Source organism: Syngnathus leptorhynchus, chromosome 8, assembly GCF_054491065.1.
Source record: "Syngnathus leptorhynchus isolate UIUO chromosome 8, UIUO_Slep, whole genome shotgun sequence".
Lineage (NCBI taxonomy): Eukaryota > Metazoa > Chordata > Actinopteri > Syngnathiformes > Syngnathidae > Syngnathus > Syngnathus leptorhynchus.
In genome coordinates this window covers 10,644,244-10,663,977 of record NC_141202.1, presented here as the reverse complement: position 1 = coordinate 10,663,977, position 19,734 = coordinate 10,644,244, and the positions used below count along the sequence as shown (strand labels likewise).

At 45.0% G+C, this 19,734-nt stretch overlaps 4 protein-coding genes across 6 annotated transcripts; all 4 read right to left on the bottom strand.

Annotated features, from left to right (window-relative positions):
• Positions 1-289: 289 nt before the first annotated feature.
• cyth2 (cytohesin 2) lies at positions 290-6,410 on the bottom strand. The gene is made up of 12 exons (XM_085917665.1): positions 6,212-6,410; positions 5,216-5,366; positions 4,841-4,907; positions 4,644-4,762; positions 4,483-4,563; positions 4,117-4,229; positions 3,866-4,014; positions 3,688-3,799; positions 3,199-3,275; positions 2,807-2,878; positions 2,309-2,463; positions 290-2,147 (listed from the first exon to the last, which is right to left on the bottom strand). The coding sequence occupies exons 1-12, from the start codon at positions 6,276-6,278 to the stop codon at positions 2,060-2,062; spliced, it is 1,251 nt and encodes a 416-aa protein (XP_085773791.1). The 5' UTR covers positions 6,279-6,410; the 3' UTR covers positions 290-2,059.
• Positions 6,411-6,634: 224 nt separating this feature from the next.
• Positions 6,635-14,985, bottom strand: sphk2 (sphingosine kinase 2). Of its 2 annotated transcripts, XM_085918089.1 has the most exons (9): positions 14,834-14,985; positions 14,650-14,744; positions 11,371-12,575; positions 10,677-10,826; positions 10,509-10,603; positions 10,325-10,440; positions 10,050-10,259; positions 8,405-9,932; positions 6,635-8,327 (listed from the first exon to the last, which is right to left on the bottom strand). In XM_085918089.1, the coding sequence occupies exons 3-9, from the start codon at positions 11,846-11,848 to the stop codon at positions 8,265-8,267; spliced, it is 2,640 nt and encodes an 879-aa protein (XP_085774215.1). In that variant the 5' UTR covers positions 11,849-12,575; positions 14,650-14,744; positions 14,834-14,985; the 3' UTR covers positions 6,635-8,264. The 2 variants fall into 2 exon arrangements, with proteins under 2 accessions (XP_085774215.1, XP_085774216.1); XM_085918090.1 differs by lacking the exons at positions 14,650-14,744; positions 14,834-14,985 and adding an exon at positions 13,714-14,626.
• Positions 14,986-15,032: 47 nt separating this feature from the next.
• Positions 15,033-17,372, bottom strand: rpl18 (ribosomal protein L18). Its single transcript, XM_085918091.1, has 7 exons — positions 17,299-17,372; positions 16,717-16,803; positions 16,524-16,631; positions 16,319-16,417; positions 16,082-16,205; positions 15,509-15,578; positions 15,033-15,167 (listed from the first exon to the last, which is right to left on the bottom strand). Exons 1-7 carry the CDS (start codon positions 17,299-17,301, stop codon positions 15,092-15,094), a joined length of 567 nt encoding a protein of 188 aa, XP_085774217.1. The 5' UTR covers positions 17,302-17,372; the 3' UTR covers positions 15,033-15,091.
• A 347-nt stretch (positions 17,373-17,719) lies between these two features.
• On the bottom strand, positions 17,720-19,530 carry LOC147052362 (mpv17-like protein). 2 transcript variants are annotated; one of them, XM_085919035.1, is made up of 7 exons: positions 19,478-19,530; positions 19,004-19,060; positions 18,857-18,912; positions 18,288-18,786; positions 18,142-18,212; positions 18,037-18,066; positions 17,720-17,941 (listed from the first exon to the last, which is right to left on the bottom strand). In XM_085919035.1, exons 4-7 carry the CDS (start codon positions 18,607-18,609, stop codon positions 17,822-17,824), a joined length of 543 nt encoding a protein of 180 aa, XP_085775161.1. In that variant the 5' UTR covers positions 18,610-18,786; positions 18,857-18,912; positions 19,004-19,060; positions 19,478-19,530; the 3' UTR covers positions 17,720-17,821. The 2 variants fall into 2 exon arrangements, with proteins under 2 accessions (XP_085775161.1, XP_085775162.1); XM_085919036.1 differs by lacking the exon at positions 19,478-19,530 and having other exon boundaries at positions 18,887-18,912; positions 19,004-19,130.
• Between the last annotated feature and the right edge of the window lie 204 nt (positions 19,531-19,734).

Sequence of the window (19,734 nt, the reverse complement as noted above, 5' to 3'; positions counted from 1 at the left end):
CTTTCCGACTTATTTGTAATTCAAAATTGCTGTAAGACAAAATGTATTGATTTGAAGTTTTATACTTTAAAATGTAACATACCTGTCCAGCAGATAAGACACTGATATTCCAGAAAAGGTCTGGGGAAGGCTGCAGGAGCCCAACTACAAGATGAATGACAACTTCTGTGTCTGATAGGTTGTTCTTCGTCAGGCGTGGTGGTTAAAAGAAAAAAAATCCACCTACAAAATTCAAAATCTCCAAATTTTAGTTTGCTCAAATGAATCTGAATATGAACACACATCAATCAACAGTCAATCATCACCTTTTTATTGTTACACAGTTGTTTACTGGCACCAATGTGTGTGGTATGCGCCATTTGCTACATTTACATCATCTCTAGCTTTGTCTTCACCTTGCCATAAGTAAATAAATAAATAGAAAATAAAGACATTATTTTTCAGAAAGAGGTGGGTGGCTCAGAAAGAAAAGAGTTTCAATGTGCACTGTTTTGCAACATTTTGCTGTTCGGAATCACTGTTGTTTTGTTTTTTGGCAACTTTGCACTTCAAGAATTCCCAGAAGGTCGAGAAAGCCCGCAGGCAAAAACGCAGAAGCACTAACGGAACTGACGGAAGGCTGGGCCTCTCTAAGCTTTGGGAGAGAAAGGACTAACATAAAGGCAACTCACAAAGTTTTTGTTCATCAGCTTAGCTGCCGCGACGGCTGTTAAGGTCCAAATACGATGGGCGTCATCATTCAGCTTCATGCTACTTGATTTCATGAAGAACTAAAAAGAACAGCATGAAGGTTGTGAACTGCTGAGGTTTGAACCGAGCAGGTAATTGTGTTTTATATCACAATGTGCAGTGGCGAGTCTGTTTTTAAAGTCTTACAAAATCAGATGAATGATTGTTTTTTAATAACACTTCCTCAGCCTTGCTCTGGTGAGCCAGTTCACCGACGCACATCAGCCGTAACAACGGGTAAAGTGCCATAAAAAAAAAAAAAGGTACTTCTAGTTTTCTTACAGTCTACAAAAATCATCAACACATCGGATCCGATTCATCTAAAACAAGAACGCGTTTTCCCTGGATGGATCGGCGGACATTTTGTGTTCGGTGGACACCGGAAAGCGAAGGAAGGAACGCGAGAAAAAGTGTCTCATGATTTCATGGGGCGCTTGTGCTTCACCAGGCTAAGCGACAAATATTCTGCTGTCTCTTCTTCTAGGCAACGAGGCACACGCTACGGACTTCTTGACGACTTCACGCCTGTCAACATGCGCTCCAAACAGTAGCTCGTACAAAATGGGAACAATAAATTAAACATGGTCTCTACAAGTGAGCAATAAACAAATAATGCTAACATCTATTTACAAGAACCAAAAAAGGAAAAAAAAAAAAGTTGTCCATAGTCATGAGTTGCCTTTGACAAGAGGCCAGTTGAGGAGGATGTCAAAATGTCACATCTTCATCTATTTGTCAAGATCGTAGGCTGGTGTAAAGCTGGAATGTGGGAGGGAGGGGCGTTTCGATTTTTTGGATATACCATGTTCCCCCTACCATAAATTACTTTTTTTTAAATAAACCTATCTGCTGTTATCCACTTCTTGGTGCCTTTTCTGAAAAATCACAAGATGTCTCATGATAGTGTCAAAGCACTGTCTAATAAAAAAGTAGTGCTTTGGCACCATTTTGTGGCTGAAGCTCCTCCTGTCACTTCAGCACAGTTCCTTGACACCACAGGATGGCGCCAAAGCAAGCCTTTTATGTAACGACAAAGCTTTGTCTCTCAGCCTTTGTGGCATCTTAGGGCGTTTCAGAGAGTGCGCCAGAGGACGAAAAAGAGAGGACAAATAGATTGCGCGCACTTGGGGAAACTCTGGATATGAGGAGCATTTGTGGCTTTGACATATGGGGCGTTTTCATAGAGTTCCTCAGAAGTGTTTAGAGGACGGCATGAAGGGCCGCAAGTGTGTTCAACATGGCGGCCACTGCAATGAAGTAGTGTGGAGGAAGGAAGATGAGGATTTAAAAAAACAAAAAAAAACCAAAGAGGAAGGGCGGCGGTAATACTCTAGGGCTGCTCTTCTTTCTTCTTCAGCGATATACGTTTCTTCCTGGCAGCGAGCATTTCATAGAATGGGTCCACGCTGACTGCAGATCTGACGTGACACACCAAAAATAAATTAGGAAATATTTCCCTCCCGAGTGGATCTACAAAATGTGAAAATTGGCCTTCAATAAAGTCAGCTATCTTCTGTAATCTAATTTCTAGCGGTACACCAGGAGACAATCTGCATTCTTTAGCATTTTGCTGCCATACTTGATACTGTGGATCCACTCATCCTTCTCCTCGGGCGTGGGGGCGGAGATGCGGTACACCATGTGGTTCCCCTCCACCACCCTGCCGTCCGCTTCAGTCTTGCACGCCTTGATCAGCTGACCGCGGTTGTTGGGGATGTACAACTCGAAGCAGTTCTGTCGGGACCAGACGACAGCGACTGGGTCATGAAGGCTCAATTTTACACGGCAGATCCAAGTAACCAATTGTCATGTGATGCTTACATCATGTCATAAATATTTTGGATATATTTCCATGTCTGAATGAAAATATATTTCTTAACGATTGTTCTGTTGGTATCCAACACGTTTCCATTTTCTCATCCATATGTAACAGCTCTACTTTCATTTGTTCCACAGACAGTCCAATTGTGCAGCTTGACAGCAAAAAAATAAAATAAAATTGGAATTCTGCCAAGCATGCGAAACAAAATCCAGTCTGGGCTAAACAAATAATGAGCCGTGTGGAATGCAATCTTACAGGTTTGCGTGGGTCCTCCACCTCACGGATGCTGAGGTTCTCCAAGGGGATGATGCCTCGAGGTTCTTTGTCCTGTTGGTTCGAGCACACACACAAACACGCGCTCACTTAAGAGCACAGTTGGGAAAGCAACGTGTACGACCATTAAAAAAAAAAAAAAAAAACCTCACACAAGCCATCAGTAAATATGTCGCCTCGTAAGGGCTTTGGGATTATTTTAAGCAGTGCGCAAGCCACCCGACCAGTTCTACTTCTAAAGTGTTCAAAACATTTGGATGTCATGAATCCTTTCATAGCGCAACTCCAAAAGGAGCTCCAACCGATTGTTGCCTGCATACAAATTGTCTCTTTTTCAACACACTAGATTTCATTCGTGAAGTGTGCCGACTTACTGTTGTGTATTCAAAGTAGTAGAGACAGTTGTCCGTGAGGATGAACCATCGCCTCTTCCAGGTTTTCACTCGTCCCCCTGAAAGCAAGCGCTGAGAGTCAGACGGCGTGGCCCGCGCTAAGCGTTCACCTTCTAGCTATCTACCTTCCCATGCACGACAACGAGAACTTGCGTCAGTACATACCTCCTGAGAAAACAAGCAGCGGCAGCGGAAGGCGGAAATCGCAGGGGAAGAAGCGGAAGACGAATTTATTTAGAGGGCGACCAGAGAGGAAGAGAGAGAGAGGAGGACATGATACATTAGTGACACACATGACAAGCCCCCGCCATGCCATGCAACAACAGCTCCACATCGTGCCCCTCTTGGCCATTTTGTCTTCGGGCGGACAGACACAGACCCACCCACCCAGCACAAAAAAAAAAAAACTTGGATGAGAATAGCAAACTTTCCCACATCCAGGGTTGGATTTGTGAGCCGCGTTGCTCTCACCGAGCTTGAGCAGCCAGCCCTCTCTGTCGGGGTTGAAGAAGGTGTGCGTCAGGTCGTTGCCGTCGTCCTCGGGGATCTTAAAGGGCTCATTTTTGATGCTTTCGTACAGGTTCTGGGGTGAGGAGGGAAGAATCGTGTCAGAGTGCCGCCTGGACGTTCACGCCGTCGTTAAGCGTACTCGCAGCAGGTCCTCGGGCAGGTCCCCTCCGTCGTTGATGCCGCGGTTCATGGAGATGAAGCGGTCCAGGCCCGGTTTGTCCCTCACGTTGGGGTTGTGGAGGCTGGTATTGAGCATGATGATGGCGAACGACAGCACGTAACACGTGTCTGCAAACAGTGCCGAGTTCAGTCACAGTTTTTTTTTCTTCCTCATTATTTTAGAAATGAGAGGAAATGAATCATCGAAATGCTGTGCGTGTGAGTATGCACCAGTGCTCTGGAAGACGCCGGGGTTACAACGACAATATCTCTGAGCAAAGGCTTCCATCATTCTGTCAATCTTCTGGGCTTCACCGGGCAGACGGAAACTCCACAAAAATTGCCTGCAAACATGTCAGTTACCACAGCATACATTTAAAATGCAGCTTTTTGTGCATCATAGACCAAATGGCAGCTTATACTAAGTTTATCATTAAATCGTCTCGATTATGAAATGGTATTCATTTGGGTGAGGTGCGCATGGCATGCGAGAGTTTGGTACTTTCCATTACGCCGAATGTTTGTCTGGCTTCGTGTGCCAGGATCCCAAACCAGACACTTAATTAGTTTTCATTTTCAGAGTTGACGCTGACTTACCTGAGGGCCTGGACCAGGTTAAGATCTGTGAACTCGTGCAGGTCAACGAAAGCCTGGAGGACTTTGATGTTGAAGTCGTCCCTGCAGCAGAGCAGTGACGGAAGCATTCAAAAAAAGGGATGGAATGAGATGGAGACTCAGAGTAGATTAAAATGGGCCACCTTTCCCCGAGGTAATCGCCGATGGCCGTCTTGTTGAGGCCTTCTCCTTTGTAAAGGAACTGAGCGATGTCCTCCGGAGTGTGTCTGAGCAGCTCGTTCTCCACGAGAAATACGATGCCCTGTGAAGCCAAACACGCACTTTGTCACCATCCAAGCTCCCCATGAAGAGTCTACAAGCAACATTTGAACTTTCCTACCTTTTTGGGATCCATGTTAAACTTCTTCCTTCCCATTGCAACATGCCTATTTTTCTGAAGGGTTTTACTGCACAATGGACAGAAGACAAGGTGCGATTACTACTATAAAAAGACGTACACAGTGGAACATATCACATTGAAGGTCCAACAATTAGAAGTCCTTATGTAATATTGTCAAAATATGAACAGGTTGGATATTAGCCAGCATACTCTAGATTGGAACCTTGGCTGTTCCACTGTATTAAAAACGCCAATAGCAATAGGTGGCGTGCATTAAAGCATGATTCGATTCACATGTGAGCAGTTGACATTACTAAAATTGCTTGAACCATTGTTTCCTTATGTACAACAATAAACACCATGTTCGCTCCTCACCTGCCCTCCGTGCTGGCCTCAAGCCCTTCCACCTCCAAAATGGCCTCCCTGAGCTCCTCGCGGAGCCGTTGAATCTCCAGCAGCAGGACCCCCTTCCTCCTGCGGATGTCCTCCAGCTCCGAGCGCTCCTCTGGGCTCAGGTCTACTGGGACTATGGGTGTGGGGGTGAACAGAGAAGAATGAGCCTGTTAGCTCTGCCACTGTGAATACGACAAACACAGCTCTGACAATATAAAAGGAGGGGGGGGGGGGGGGTGCTCTTTATTAGCTTAAAATAAATCACCAAGGGCATTGTTGGGGATGACAGATTAGTGCCATTGTAATTACAAAACAAAAAAGAGAGGGGGGAAACAACTGCATAGGCTAGAGGGCAAGATTAAATTTAACAGACAAAATGTATTTTCTATTCTATACCGTGTTCAAGATTACTTCTCTGGCTACTTCAGCTTCCCACAACTTCACAAAAGCGTGTTCTTGAAAACCTTTCAATTAATTGTGACTGTTTTATTAACCTTGTTAGGTTAACTGATACTAAGCACAGATTTGAATCCACAATCACTCGTTCACCGTGCTGGAAGTAACATCAGATTAAACCAAAACAAAAAATGTGACCCCCACCCCACCCCCAAAAAACCACGCCCACACCCTGAATCCTACACAACAATAACACGCGGTTCTTAACAGATTAGAAGTATTTTAAAAGAATAAGACGCTGTGGAACGCGAATCCCACTGGCGTTGTTAAATGTCCACCGGCACCGGCCTTACCTGAAACCGAATCGATCGATAGGAAGCTAATGTCTGCGTCAGTCGAACTGTGCCTCAGCGAGATAGTGTGGTATTATTTTAGCAAACTTATATGGAGATGATCTGCTCTTTTACGTTTAACTATGTGTCGAACGGCTTCATTGCCACACCGAATCAAATAATAAAAACGAAAAGCGATAAGGGTTAGCCGCCACTAGCTTAACGATAACGTCTTCACTTAGCCACTTACTGTAGTCCAAGTCATCCATTTTCGGCGCTTTGCTTTTAGGCATAAATATTTCCGAGTCGACTGTCATTCAATAGCAGAAAATGTGGATATATATACAAATATATCCACGGAAGTGAAAGGAAAGGAGGGGAGGGGGAACACGACTCCTAGTGGTTTCGATACGTCGGCCCGGAGACAAAGAAAGTGCCCACACCGGAAGCGATGTGTTGTGATCGAAGATAGTGTTTCCGGTCAGCGTGTTCTATTTTTCAAAATAACTGTTTTTATTTAGATCATAAAGTGTTTCCGCTCACAATGTCTAATTTAAAAATTTAACATTTTACAATAGTTTTTATAAAAACGACTAATTGTAAAACACAATTGCGTGACATTGCAGTAGTTAAACCGACATTGATAACATCAGGTGAAAAAAAAATGTCAATCCAGTTTTTAAGTTACATTTATTAAAAACATTGACAACTATGAACTGTACACCATAATCATATATTTTCTTCCATCATTTTAGTAATAAATGCAATTTCCTTACAAGGAGAGCCACTATAGATGCCTGGACATTTAAACCCCACATCCATTTCATTTGTTCAGTTCCAACATACACATTAAGTAAAACCTAACGTCTTTTGATCCTGTACATTTTGGCAACAAGTCTAAATTGTGATATTCTTCTACGTGTTATAAACCTAGACCGCTATGCCATTGTGGTAGACTTTAGCTGTACTGTGTGTAAAAACAAAAAGAACAGAAAATACAACAAGCAAAATAGCAGCCTGGTGAGCAAGTTATAAATTGTAGTCCACTTTGTTTGTAGTCATATTTGAACAAGGTTTTTTAACAGGATTGTAATACAAAGGCATTGATATCTCCAGGCATGACCAGGAACATGCGCTGTGCTGACAAGGGACCCAAACAGTTCACACACCATCTCCACTGATTGATACAGTGCACATGCGATTGATTTGACCACTTTATCAGCAGGTCTCAAAATAAGATGAACACAAAGCAGCTAATCATTTCTCACTCAATGTTGTTCCGATTCCACCGAAATATCTGTGAGGTCATTTAAGGCAAAGCTCAAGGCATTGACATGATTTCAGTTGTCAACGCTCAGTCAAATTCAATCTCCATCAAGTCCTATTGTAATTTGAAGTTTGTTTCTACATTCAACTTCCCAGCGGAAAAAAAAAACAAAAACGGACAAATGTAATTCCTTTCACAGGAATCATTTATAGTAGTATAGTTCTAAGGTACTTTTACTAGTGCTTTCCTCTTTTTCTTCTTGGCTGCAAATGATTAAAAACATCCAAGTGTGCATTCTAGTGTTGTGATTTTAGCCCCGTTCACACCAGTTCTAAAAGACCCCCCCCCCCCCACATTGCGGTTCTGTACAAACAATATTGTTTTTGGAGTTGTGTGAAAAAAGTGGATGAGTGCCTTCTTGTTTTGGCTTCTGTGTGAAAGAGGCTTTTGCTTGCTGCGCTAACATAATAAACATAAAAAATACTCCAGAGGATTATTGAGTGCCATGAAATGTAGACGTCAAATACTGTTGAGGCTAAAGTAAGTGAAATGAACTTTGTTAACCACTGAACCCTTGTATAGTGTCGTTTTGCAAAATCAATTTTTTCCCCTGTAAGGCAAAATACTGGTAGTGCTTCTGAGCATGCATACTATCGCGCATAAACGCACCCGCATCATGCACTGTCCGCTCCAAAAAACAAAAACAAAACAAAAATGACAACAACTCAACATTCGATTGTTCTTCCCTCCTTATTCCAGGCTGTGCGATTTTCATGCGTCTGCGGGGTTCGCTTGGCGTAATCCCGCAGATGTGCAACGCGGTGCAGTTTTCATCCATTTTCCAAAACAAAACAAAACGATCAATCCCTGCATTCCTGCTCTAATGATGCGTGGCTCGGTAAGGTTCTCCCTTTTACCCTCAAACTGTTTTTGTGCAATCCAGGTTAGTTCAGAATCAGAGCATACGCGGGGGGGCAACAGGTGTGACATAATTCAGAAGTGAGTGCTTTGTAATCAGCTTCAACCAATCCCTGATTTAGAACCTGGTGACCTGCACTCCCGAGTCACCGACAATGAGGCGAGCCATGGATGGATGGACCTACGACGAAACCATGAGGAGTCAAAAACAAAGCAAAAGTGATGACCAGACTGACTTTTGGAAATATTGAAACTGACCTGCGCTTGCAAGGGTCCATACGGCACCAGCTCTCCGTCCACCGTGAGGGTCCCACGTGCCGACAGAGGCTGCAGCCGGAAGGCGCGGCAGGAAACGTGGTTGACGTACGGCGAGCTGACAGAGTGGTGCGTTCCTCTCTCCATGGCGAAGAACAGTCGTAGTAAGGTGGCTCTGGATATGCCCGCCCGCACGAAGGTCAGGTGGATGAGTCCGTCGTCAAACCTGGCCTGAGGCGCGGCGTGCAGGTCGGCCCCCAGGTGGCTTTGATAAAGGGCTAAAACCAGAACAAAATCACCCTCTATTGTGACCCAGTCTCGCGTGGGAAGGGGTTGGTCCAGTGGGGGCAACAGGTCATCTCTGGGGACGTTTAAAGGCAGTGAGACGTAAGGACGGTTCTTTAGTGGCCCGGACGGCTCGGACATGTCGAAGCTGAACGACGAGGTGGCCGTGCGTATGGAGGGCGAGGGCGAGGTGGATCCGGGCGTGTTGGGGCGAGGCGCCAGGAATGACGAGGCGTGCGGGGAGGCGCACGAAGGCGAAGACGGAGGCGTGGGGGACAGAGAGAGCGACAGGGAGGGAAGTTTAGGAGGCAGCGAGTTGGAGTGCGAGTGCTGCAGGAGCGACAGGGGCCTCGGCCGCGAGGAGTTCTGGTTCTGGTCCACAGTTCTGGGTTTGTAAGAGAAGGGGGAGTGGCGGAAGGGGGAGGAGATGGTGAGGGCACGCTCGCGGGCGACATCCAGAGGGTAGACATCTTTCTGGTAGTAGCTTCCGTTCAGGTCTTCATCCTCCACAGCGTAGGAGGGGCCGGAATTGCAGTCGGCTTGACCGAACAGAGTGTCGGCAATCTGGCTTGAAGGGGCAGAGTTCTTCCTGAGGGTCTGCCGGGCTCCATCTTGGTAGGTGAAACAACCTTCATCTCCCTCCGAGCCTTCAGCAGGCTCTTCTTGGGTGAGCGTCGCCCCCTCACACTTTACGCGGTCCACCCCGTCTTCAGCCTGATGCTCATCCTCCTCCATCTCACTCGAGTCCTCCTCGGTTCTTCCCTCGTCCTCGTGTTCGTCTTTAATCTGTGCAAGTCCGGCGTCCCCTCCCACGGTGCAGTCGCCCCGCCCCCCCTTCAGCCTGGCCTCTTCCATCTCAGCCTCCCCCTCGTTTTCCTTCTCCCTGTCCTCCATCAGGCTGCTGGCCCTCACCACGCCCGTGCTTCCTCCCCGGGCTCGCTCCCGCCTCCGCTCTCGTTCCCGTTGCCTCTCCTCCTTCTCCCGCTCGCCCTCGCCCCGCCGCAGACTCCGTTGTTCGCTGATGCCCATGTCGGAGGAGGTGCGATGGATGGGCGGTTTGCAGAAGCCCTCCAGGCCCTCTGTGATGCTTCGGGAAAGGGGCCTCCTCGGCGCCGGGGGCGTGATGTCGGGCGAGGGGGCCACGCTGGAGGGGGGCAGGTAGGACAGGCGACCCTTGTAGGAGCGGAGGGAGGCGATGCGCACTAGCGTGCCCAGAGTGAAACGTGCCGAGCCCAGCCCGCGGTACCTGCCGTCACATGACACAGACGCGAATGCTAAAGACTCAATTCAACATTCCATCAATTGCAGGTGGATCTAAAAAAAATAAATAATCGGTCGCCGCCATGTTCACGGTACAGCTCACCTCTCACTTTCAATGTCCACATCCGACACAAACCCCCAGGCGACGGACAGGAACGAAAAGAGTCTCCTGGGCCCGTGCCCGGTAGCGCCTCGGCTGTTGTTGGCGGGCGGGCTCGTCGTCACGGAGACCAGGTCCATGGGCCGTACGCCGCCGCGACACAGCAGGAAGCAGCAGTTCAAAAGGAGAGGCTCCCGAAGGCACATGTCAAACCTGCCAACAGGTCAGGAAAATTGACTTCCAACGCCGATGCGCAGGACAGGACGGAGGTTTCCTACCCGGCGTGGTGGTTGATGGACCCGGCCAGCGCGTTGCCAGAACCGCAGGGCAGAATGCCAACGGGTGTTTTTATCGCTCTCTCCCAATCTGGACGCTCCATGAAGCCGTTTATAACCTGCCGGATCAGAGCACGTCATCGGTATCGTAACGCGGCGAACGTTCGATCGCTTTATCGATCCTTACCTCGTGCAGGAGGCCATCTCCGGAAATGATGATGACACCGTCCCACTCCGGTAGCGATATCTCCCTGATAAGCTCTCTGGCGTGGTTCTGACGCTCTGAGGCAGATAGAGACGTACTTGTGCAACTCGAGCGGACGCCGCCCGTTTCGTTTGCCTCGGTGGCGCTTACCTGTCTGGATCAGGTTATAGCTGATGTTGGCCTCCCTGATCATGGGTAGGATGTGTGTCTGACACCACTGCATGGCCTGTCCTCGCCCGCTGAAGGGATTGACCAGCAGCAGTAGACGCTTGGGGCGAGGTAGGAGGCTTCTGGAAAATTCTTCAAAGGAAAAAAAAAAGAAAAAAGAATGGGTTAGAAGAAATCTACAGAAAAGCAATATGGCCGCAAGTCAGGGTAAGGGCCGCAACAACCAAACAGAGCAAAGAAAGATGATGGATGAATGAAATGAAATGAGGACAACCTTGTTTACTGTGAGAAAGGAGATGAAGTTTGGGTTGAGGTCAGGAAACAAAAGGAGAGGGGGAGATTAGATACACTGGAGGGGCAAAGGAGGGAGGAAGGAGACAGGAAAGGAGATCAGACGCTGGTGAAGTGCAAAGGCCGCCAACAAAAAGTCAACAGGCAAACTCCGGTGAACATTTCAGTATAGTTGACATGAAATTTCAAGTGTGGACCTGCTTTGTTGTTTCTTTCAAAATGGTTGCATGTCTTGGTCACTATGACATCAAGTTATATTTAGCAAGCATTTACAAAGGGGGCAGAAATTAAAATGGCAAGAGGAGGAAGGGCTGCACAGAACATATTACAAAGAAACTTTGGGGGTCGACTTCCCTTTTAAACACTAAAACAAATGTGCACTCACCCGTTTCGGCCGTGACCGGCACCCCCCGAAGTAAACATTGCACGGCGGCCGACCATCGCTCCGCCTCGGTTCTGCTCTCAGCCAGGTAAGCCCTCACCTGGCGGCGACGCGACACCCCTTTGCGTCGTTTACCTGGCGGGTACCAGTAGAGCACCATGAGCGGGGGCGCGGGCGCTCGGGGGCAGCTGCATCCCACCAGCTCCGACAGAGGCAGCAGCAGCCGGGCCTCTTTACCCGAACGTGGCGACAGGCGCTGGATGTGGACGTGCAGGTGGGTGAGGGTCAGCGCGTAGTTGGAGGCCGGCGCCAACGTGGGCGAAGCGGCTGGGGAGAGCCCGCCCGGACCTCCGCCGGGGCTGTTGGGGCAGCTGTTATTATTGCTGCTGCCGTTGTTGTTATTGTTGGACCCCCAGCTGGCAAACTGGCCATGGAGGAGAGCTTCTGACGGGGAAAAGGACGACGGTTCCGGGGAGCGCATTCTCGCTCGCCGGACGGGGACAAGCTTGACTTAGTCCAAAAAAATTCAAAAAAGCTGCAAAATGGAGTCAAAATGTTGAAAAAGATCTTTCAGTTCTTAAATTAACAAAAAAATAAATTCCCTTGTGTCCTCAGTGTTTTCATTGGTTTGGAAAACCAACAGTTTCCAGTTCATAGTGTCAAATGGAGCCTTCCAGTGTCAACTAGCTTCAATTCACTCCCAGTCAGGTTCTAGTTTAAAATATTTCAATCAAGTCACATCCACGAGGTAAAACAACAATAACATCACAACCTAAAGAAACTTAGCAGTTACATCAACAATAAATCTTTTAAAATAATTAAGATTCACCGAGAATACTGGCCGAATGACTAAGACAATAAAAAAAAAAAAAAAAAAAAGAAGAAATCAACACCTTGACCGCTAAAACAATCGTCATTAAATAAACACGTGTTCAGGCTACCGCTTACGTGCTGGACAGACATGAAAAGTGCAGGACGGTATTTGATTTGGACAAGAGATTATAATTATATCATTGATAAGGAGTGTCTGATTTGTTTTTTCTTTCTGTCTTCCATCTCAGTGATGGCAACAGCAGAAGAGACGGGTGGACGGGAGACAAAAATAATGGGCGCACACAAAAGAAAAGAAAAACAGAGACAGGTCCAGGTGGCTCCTTGTCATGGTGAAAACTTCCAAGCGTCACGTTCCCTCACGGAGCTCTCGGCTCCTGGATAGAGACAAAAGTTAACATTTGTTAATGTTCTTTGATTTAGCTTGGTTAGAAGAGGAAGATGTGCATGAAGTGCTCAATTTTGTTTTTGCTGATAAGGCCTGTGAGTCAAAGTCACACCGGCGGCTTGCTGACGTGCAAAAACCACAGTGGCCGAAGACTCTCATGACGACAACCACATCATCTGCCTGCAATTTGTTACACTTTGCCCATAGAAAAAGTGGTATGAATTGCTATGGTGTAAAATTGATGAAGCAAAGAGAAAACTTCAGGTGACTCGACACAGAGCCATGTTGAACCCTACATGGCTTTTTTGCATTGTGTTAGCAATTAGCACTAAGCTAGCAATTATTCCTAAAGCAATATTTTTGACAACTTAAATGTAGCAAATTTAGCCTCTTTTTTTTTTTTAACTTTGCTGACTATCTGGCCAAAATGTATGATTTTTAAAAAAAATTGTTTAAATATATGCAATAATTGTTAGCTGGCTAAACAGCGCTGCGTTTATATATCAAAGTACAACACTTGGCGCTATCTTGTTGCTCTTTAACTATTTGAACTTGACAAAAGTGGTCATCTCTCGCTTTCAACTTTTACGACATTCAGGAAACATTATGCAAGCTGCGGTGCAGACAGAATCAATGCCTGGCCGATGTCCTGTTTTGATAAGGCCGACGATCCAATAGGAGCAGCCCCCGCGACCATTGTTGCACCTTTGGTCCTTGAAACAGGGCGTGGACACGTCAAATAATAATACGAGCAACGGACTAATTTGGACTCCCGCACAATGAGGCCACTGTTGACTGACTCGTGGGGGTATTTTGGGCATGTGTGGGCAAGCTTTTACTTTTAACCCTTGACGCCATCATGTTGTTAGGGACGCTCAACAGAAACATTTAAGCTGTCAATCTTATTTAAAGCAGGCATTCCACTTTTCAGCACCGGATCCCAATTAGAAAGCTAAGCAAACTTTTTCAATGACGTGTGTTGGCATTTCATAGTTTAACTTGGATCAATAAAAACTTCCTCTTCACTCTTAAAACGCGTATGACAAGATGATCCTTAATTTAATAATATTTCAAATGGTTGACAATTTAACAGAAAACGTGACAGCTAACAGTGTGGCTCAACTTACCTGTTGTCCATGAATCATGCTGAACAGCCTTCACCGCTCTTTTTTTTTTTTTTTTTTTAAGACTTGTACAAGTTGTCTCAGCTAAATATTTTTGGGGCTTGGAAGCACAAACCTTGGGTCAAACGTTTGCTGTTGTTTTGGTGTGCTTGAATTATGTACATTTGATCAGGATTTATTGCTCCACATTCTGGGAGGATGGTTGTTTGTTGATAGTTTTATGAATATACTTGACTGTGTTGTTTTACGTATACATTTGTACTGTGATATATAACTGTTAGTTGCTGGTCACATCACCATTGAAATGGAGACCTTTGAATTAACGTTATTTTTTTGGGGGGGGTAATTCAACATGTATAAAGGCATTATTCACCCTATATTACCTCATTTTGACTTTGATGAATGAGTAAAGATACATATTTCGGGAGCTTGATTTACAAAGTACAAAGTAAAGCTACGTGTGCTCCTTGAACTTTAACCAGCTTTGTGCAGATGTTAGCTAGATAGGCTTGTAGTGTCTTGTTAAGGGGTAGAGATTAATTTCATCAGATGGAAAGCATTGTAATTTGTCAAAGTATATTACAATGTAATTATGGGCGACTTTGTTTTGACGTGAGCTCAGAGTGCTACAGTAACGATGCGCAAAGTGCAAGCTACTTGGCTGTTTATTGTCTTCAAATCATCAAGCGACTAAAGTGAACAATTGATAATGAACAGGCTGATATATTCAGAATGCTTTAAAAGCTCCTTTTTTAAAGTTCACGACTAGCTAGGTGTTAATCGTGTGCAAACTGGCTAAGATGTCAAGCTAGCCGAGGTTAGGTTATGATTAAAAGCAAAGCCGTCACAATGGAGACTAGCTTTTGTCATCGCAAAGCAGTCAGATGTTAATTTAATCTTAATGAAATGAAAAAAAGAAGCCAAAAGTAAGCGCTGTACCTCATCTTGTTTGCTGCCGTACTGGTGACAAGCGAAGCGGTGTGTTGCTCCTGTCTCGCTGCAGGAAGTGTGCGCGCTGTTGCCGCTGGTGCTGCCTTGAGCGGCGCAAAGGAAACCCAATGGCGAGAAGGAAAACATTGAAACGCCCTCCGACATTCTCCAATCATTGACAGACATCACTCACTTCCTGTTTGGGCCAGAATGCCTCCCCTCCACATGCCTCGGCAGCCAATCATTTCCACACAGACTTGTGCATGACGCTTTCATGGCAAAGTTGCTCAAAGGAATGTATCATTGTTGGATTGGAGGTCACGTTCCAAGAATTGGCACGCAATTCAATTTGTGGCACCATATAAGGGGAGAAGTAAACACAAAAGAGGAAGTGATGTTTTGTACAGCCAGTCTTTTATTTGAATCGTGTGTGGTAAACAAAGGAGAGACTTTAATTCTTGTAGGCGCAGCTGGCTCTGCGACCACGAGCTCTCTCAAACTTCCTGCCCTTGGAACGAATGTAGGGCCTGAAAGAAAGAAAAATAAAAACAGGTTACAACATTGACTGGCTTTTTTTAATCTTAAAGAATTCTTTGCCTGGGGGCAGTATTTTTTTTTTACTTGAGTGAAATTCATTGGCATTTAATTTGTTAAAATAAATATATAGTTTCCTAACATTTTGGTACACATTTAACCTTTATGAAATTTGCAGTGCCTTTCAACTCAATCATTCTTTGTCAGCTAATTGCAGGGGCACAAAGAGAATCATTAACACACCTTTTTCAATGAACATTGGCATATTTTTAGAACACACACACACAAATCATTACTAATATGACTCATGATAGAATTCCAAATGTGCACATACTTGCTGTGGCTGTGAGGAGTTCCAGGAGCTTTTCCAAAGTGCCTGTAGACCTCTCTGCCCTTGCGAGGACCTGAAAATCAACACAACATTTTTTCATCTCATCTTTTGACTTATGACAACTATTGCACTAATTCTACTCGACAATTTTGATCAAGTGAAGCGACTGTTGTTAAGAGTCGATCGTTGCAATCTACAAAAACGAAGACGTGGCTATGGAGAATAAATTTGCACTTGAGTCGACTTGTGGCGATAAAAATAACTTGCCATGTGATACAATCTAAAATCTATTCAAGCCTGTTCAACAATGAGGAATCGTGGCACCAACTGCCTGCAGGTTAATGTTTCATCCGTCAAGCTATGGAAGAGAACATCCATATCTGGATATTTAACGATAGCGGCTCATGTTTGACCGACACAAAGGGAGCGTGAGCGCAATTTTTACATGACTTATCAGTCAAGCTTGACATCTGTACATTGGCCACTTTATATGGTCCTCTACCCATGTAATTTCTGTTTAAACATACAAAAGCAATGAATTAATTGAGCACGATGAGCATGTGTTGTTGTCCTTACCAGACAACAGAACGGTGCCTTTCCCTTTGGGTGATGCCATCGCCAGCTGGTCAAAAGTCATCACTTGACCTCCGGCCTGCAGGATCCTGCGGCGAGCACCTTCGCTCACCCTCAGGGCGCACACCTTGAGGATAACAGAGGGGGAAAAAAACGTTCACACTCCCAAAAAGATATTGCTAATCAACATTTGGATATTTAAATCTGGAAAAATCATGTAAATGTTGACGATCCCCCGACCTTGAGCTTGGGAACATTCTGAATCCTGACATCGTCAGTGATTGTTCCCACGATAACGGCGATCTTGTTATCACGACCGCCCAACTTCATTTTATGGATCTGTAAAACCACATCTGCTAATTCAGTAGTGAAAATTTGACATTTTACGCAAACATTAAGGAGTCGTTCTTTATAATCAAAAACGTGCGAGGTGGGTGAGACCAACCAGGCGAGAAAGGGAGATGGGAGGCCTGTTGCTCTTGCTCATGAAGAGCCTTTTCAGGACAACCTTGTTGAAAGTCGAATTGGAGCGGCGGGACAGGAACCTGTACAGCTAAAAGACAATAATTTGAAGAACTTAAACCCCATACAATGAGCTCCTACAATAACGTGGCTCATCATTCAAGTGTCACAATTACCTTGACCAGGAGCCTCAGGTAGATATCCCGACTCTTTGGCTCCTTCCTGTGCACCTTTCGGTCCTTATTATGTCTTATATCGACTCCCTTTTGAAAAAAGTAAACACAAAAATTTTAAACTTCGATCTGTTGTTTTAGATATGCAAACACAACATGGTGTTGAACTAAATGACACGAGGTACATCGCGATATTTGGACGAGTCGGTATACGTTGACTCATGAGCGGCTCATTAGCTCCACAACAAACACATGCCGGATTTAGCAAGTACATTACCAAAAGACATATTAACTGATATTGAAATAATGTTTATATTTTTCCCTGTTGTTTTTCATTGGTAGCTTTTTTTTGAACGTGTGTTGTGTGCAACGTCATTGATTTCGCTAGCTCGCTGTCGGCACCAAGAGACGAAGCTAATGTGGCTTGCAAGGGACTAGTACCAGGAAAATGGCGGTTAGATTGCAAAGTAAATTGTTCCAACAATCGCTAAATATGATATTCAAGAAGATACGCGGTGGCAATTAGGAGGATGACCGTGGATAGCCAAGTTGGGGAATCAAGAAAGTTAAACTAGCGAGACCTACCATCTTGGACTCGAAGGGAAAAGGAAAAAGGAAGAGCAGAAGTCTCGCGATAAACACTGCACTGAAATGTCGCGTCTGTGATTGGTTGAGAACAAACGCAGCTTCCGGTGGGCCACCACAAGGAGAAACTGTCCAGGATTTTGAATGGCGCCTCTAGTGTCAGTATATATATAACAATCTTTCAATATTTTAAGATTATTAAACAATATTAATTTAAAACACTAAATATGATTATCAATATGCAATTATTAATAGCTATGAGCCTATGAAATTGTAACAAGCTGCATTTATTTTTGTATTCATATAAATACTATTACACACCCGTTTGCATGTGGTCATTTATTTAAGACAAAAATGGGAAAATCATCATTGCAGCTAAACAATTTGAGATAGTGCTTTAATCACATAAGTCAATGCCATTACTATTCTGAGCAAGTTAAAAACTAGAAAATAATATGCAAACAAATTAGCAAAATGATAACAGTACAGTAAATGATCATTGAGTACATAGGTTGAGTAGAATTCATTCAGGTTTGCCACCCTTCTGCTGTCGGAGGTGACATAAGAAAATAGTGAACACGAGAGCGACGCCTCCGAGGAACACGGTCCGAGCCACGGGGGGCACCAGGGAAAAGTTCACCGCCTGGGATGATAATGATGGGGGAGAAAAAAAAACATGACAAGATGAAGCTTTAAATCTAACTTTCCCAGGATTGTGACCAACCAACGAGATCTCACCTGCATTGTTGACCAAAACACCACACCGGTCTGAAAAAACAAAACAAAAAACCCCCCCACAATTTTAGAATACTTTACAATTAACACCAAATTTGAATTGTGTACCTTGTAAGACGTCCAGAATTTCTCTCTCCAGTCTTGAAGAAGATCATCTTTATCTTCGAGTAAACTCAAGCCTAAAAGAAGAATCAACACGAGTTGAAGTGGTTGGATGAACAAAAACAAAATCATGATTTAAGTCGTCAACTCACCAATATAAAAGGCACTAATGGTGAGCGGTGCCGCCACCATCTGATCCACCAGCACCTTCCCCGTCACTGCCTTGACCCCGCCCCCCGGCAGCATCCTCTCCAGCCAGCGCAGCCACTGGTAGTTGAAGTTGGCATGGAAACAAAAGCCCACGGTTGCCACTCGGGCCGTCTGGCGCCAGTCCACGCCGGCGAAGGCCGCTGACGCGTCTCGGCGGCCCAACACACGCTGCTGGAAGAGGTCGGCGGAGGCGAACAGCACCGTGTAGCCGACCACGTTGCTGATGTACGGATGGGCCCTGAACGCGGCCCAGGCCCTGTTCATGGTAAAAACCTCCCAAACAGAGTATTAGGTGAAATGTGACTGACTGGAATGAAACAGATTAATCTTAGATTTCCAAATAATTAAGTATGAAGTAGGTCCAAATTCCACAATCGCTCCCACCGTGTTGTCTGCCAACTTCCTGAGCCGAGAGACGCCTGCTCTCCTCCTCGATTGGCTCTGTTGGACAAGGAGGAGCTGAAATCAATCTTTGAGACCCTTCTCACTGGGTCAAAGTTCAACTTCTTACTGTTAAAGGCGCCGGGTGATAGTAGTATACCTATATCAGGTTTCTGCTATGAGAATCTGAAAGATAAAAATAAGTTTTCAATATTCATATTCAAGTTTGTTGGAATTCAAAACACACTTTCTGTACTTTATAAGTCATATTACTTACCAGGAGAGAACTCTCTGCTCTAAATTCTGAAGTAGCTCTATATCCTCATGTGTCATTCTAATAATAGAACGGCAAGTAGTTAAGCGATAGAAATCCAAGAAATTGAAATCTGTTGTGAAATTTTGTTTATACTGTACAGAAAACTGACTGCTAAAAATGTTAACTATAATGGAGGAAAAAATAAAAGGGAAGGCGTCATCACATGACAAGTGTAATCACAAAATACATGTTTGTCGAAAATTGAAAACGATGTCATATTGAAATGAATAGATCAAATATTAAGGCAACAAAACAAGATGGCTGCCACCACCACGTTTTTACTGTTGGTATGGTCAGTCTTTTTTACACAAAAATGTCACTTCTACTTTTATGGTTAAGTACTTTTGTCATCTCCGTACCCTCCACTCAAAACTGTTTTCCTCAAATCATGTAATTGGCCTTCATTGTCCGTCGTTTTTGTCCAAAATGTCCCACCTGCTGCCGCGACTGCCATAGACATGTTCGAGTCATCGCTCGGAAGATGTTTGCGTATATGATGCGGGTCAATTAAAGGCACTAGCAACCACGTAGGCTCTTCCCTCTGAGAATGTGCTAATGAGGGTGATGGTTTAAGCGGCGCAATTAAGAAGTGGACGGCGGTTTTGCAGGCAAGCGACCTTTTGTGCCACACACAATGGCCGACGCGTGTTCATGGTTTGACGTCTCAGGTAATTGCCTGGCTTGGCGTTTGA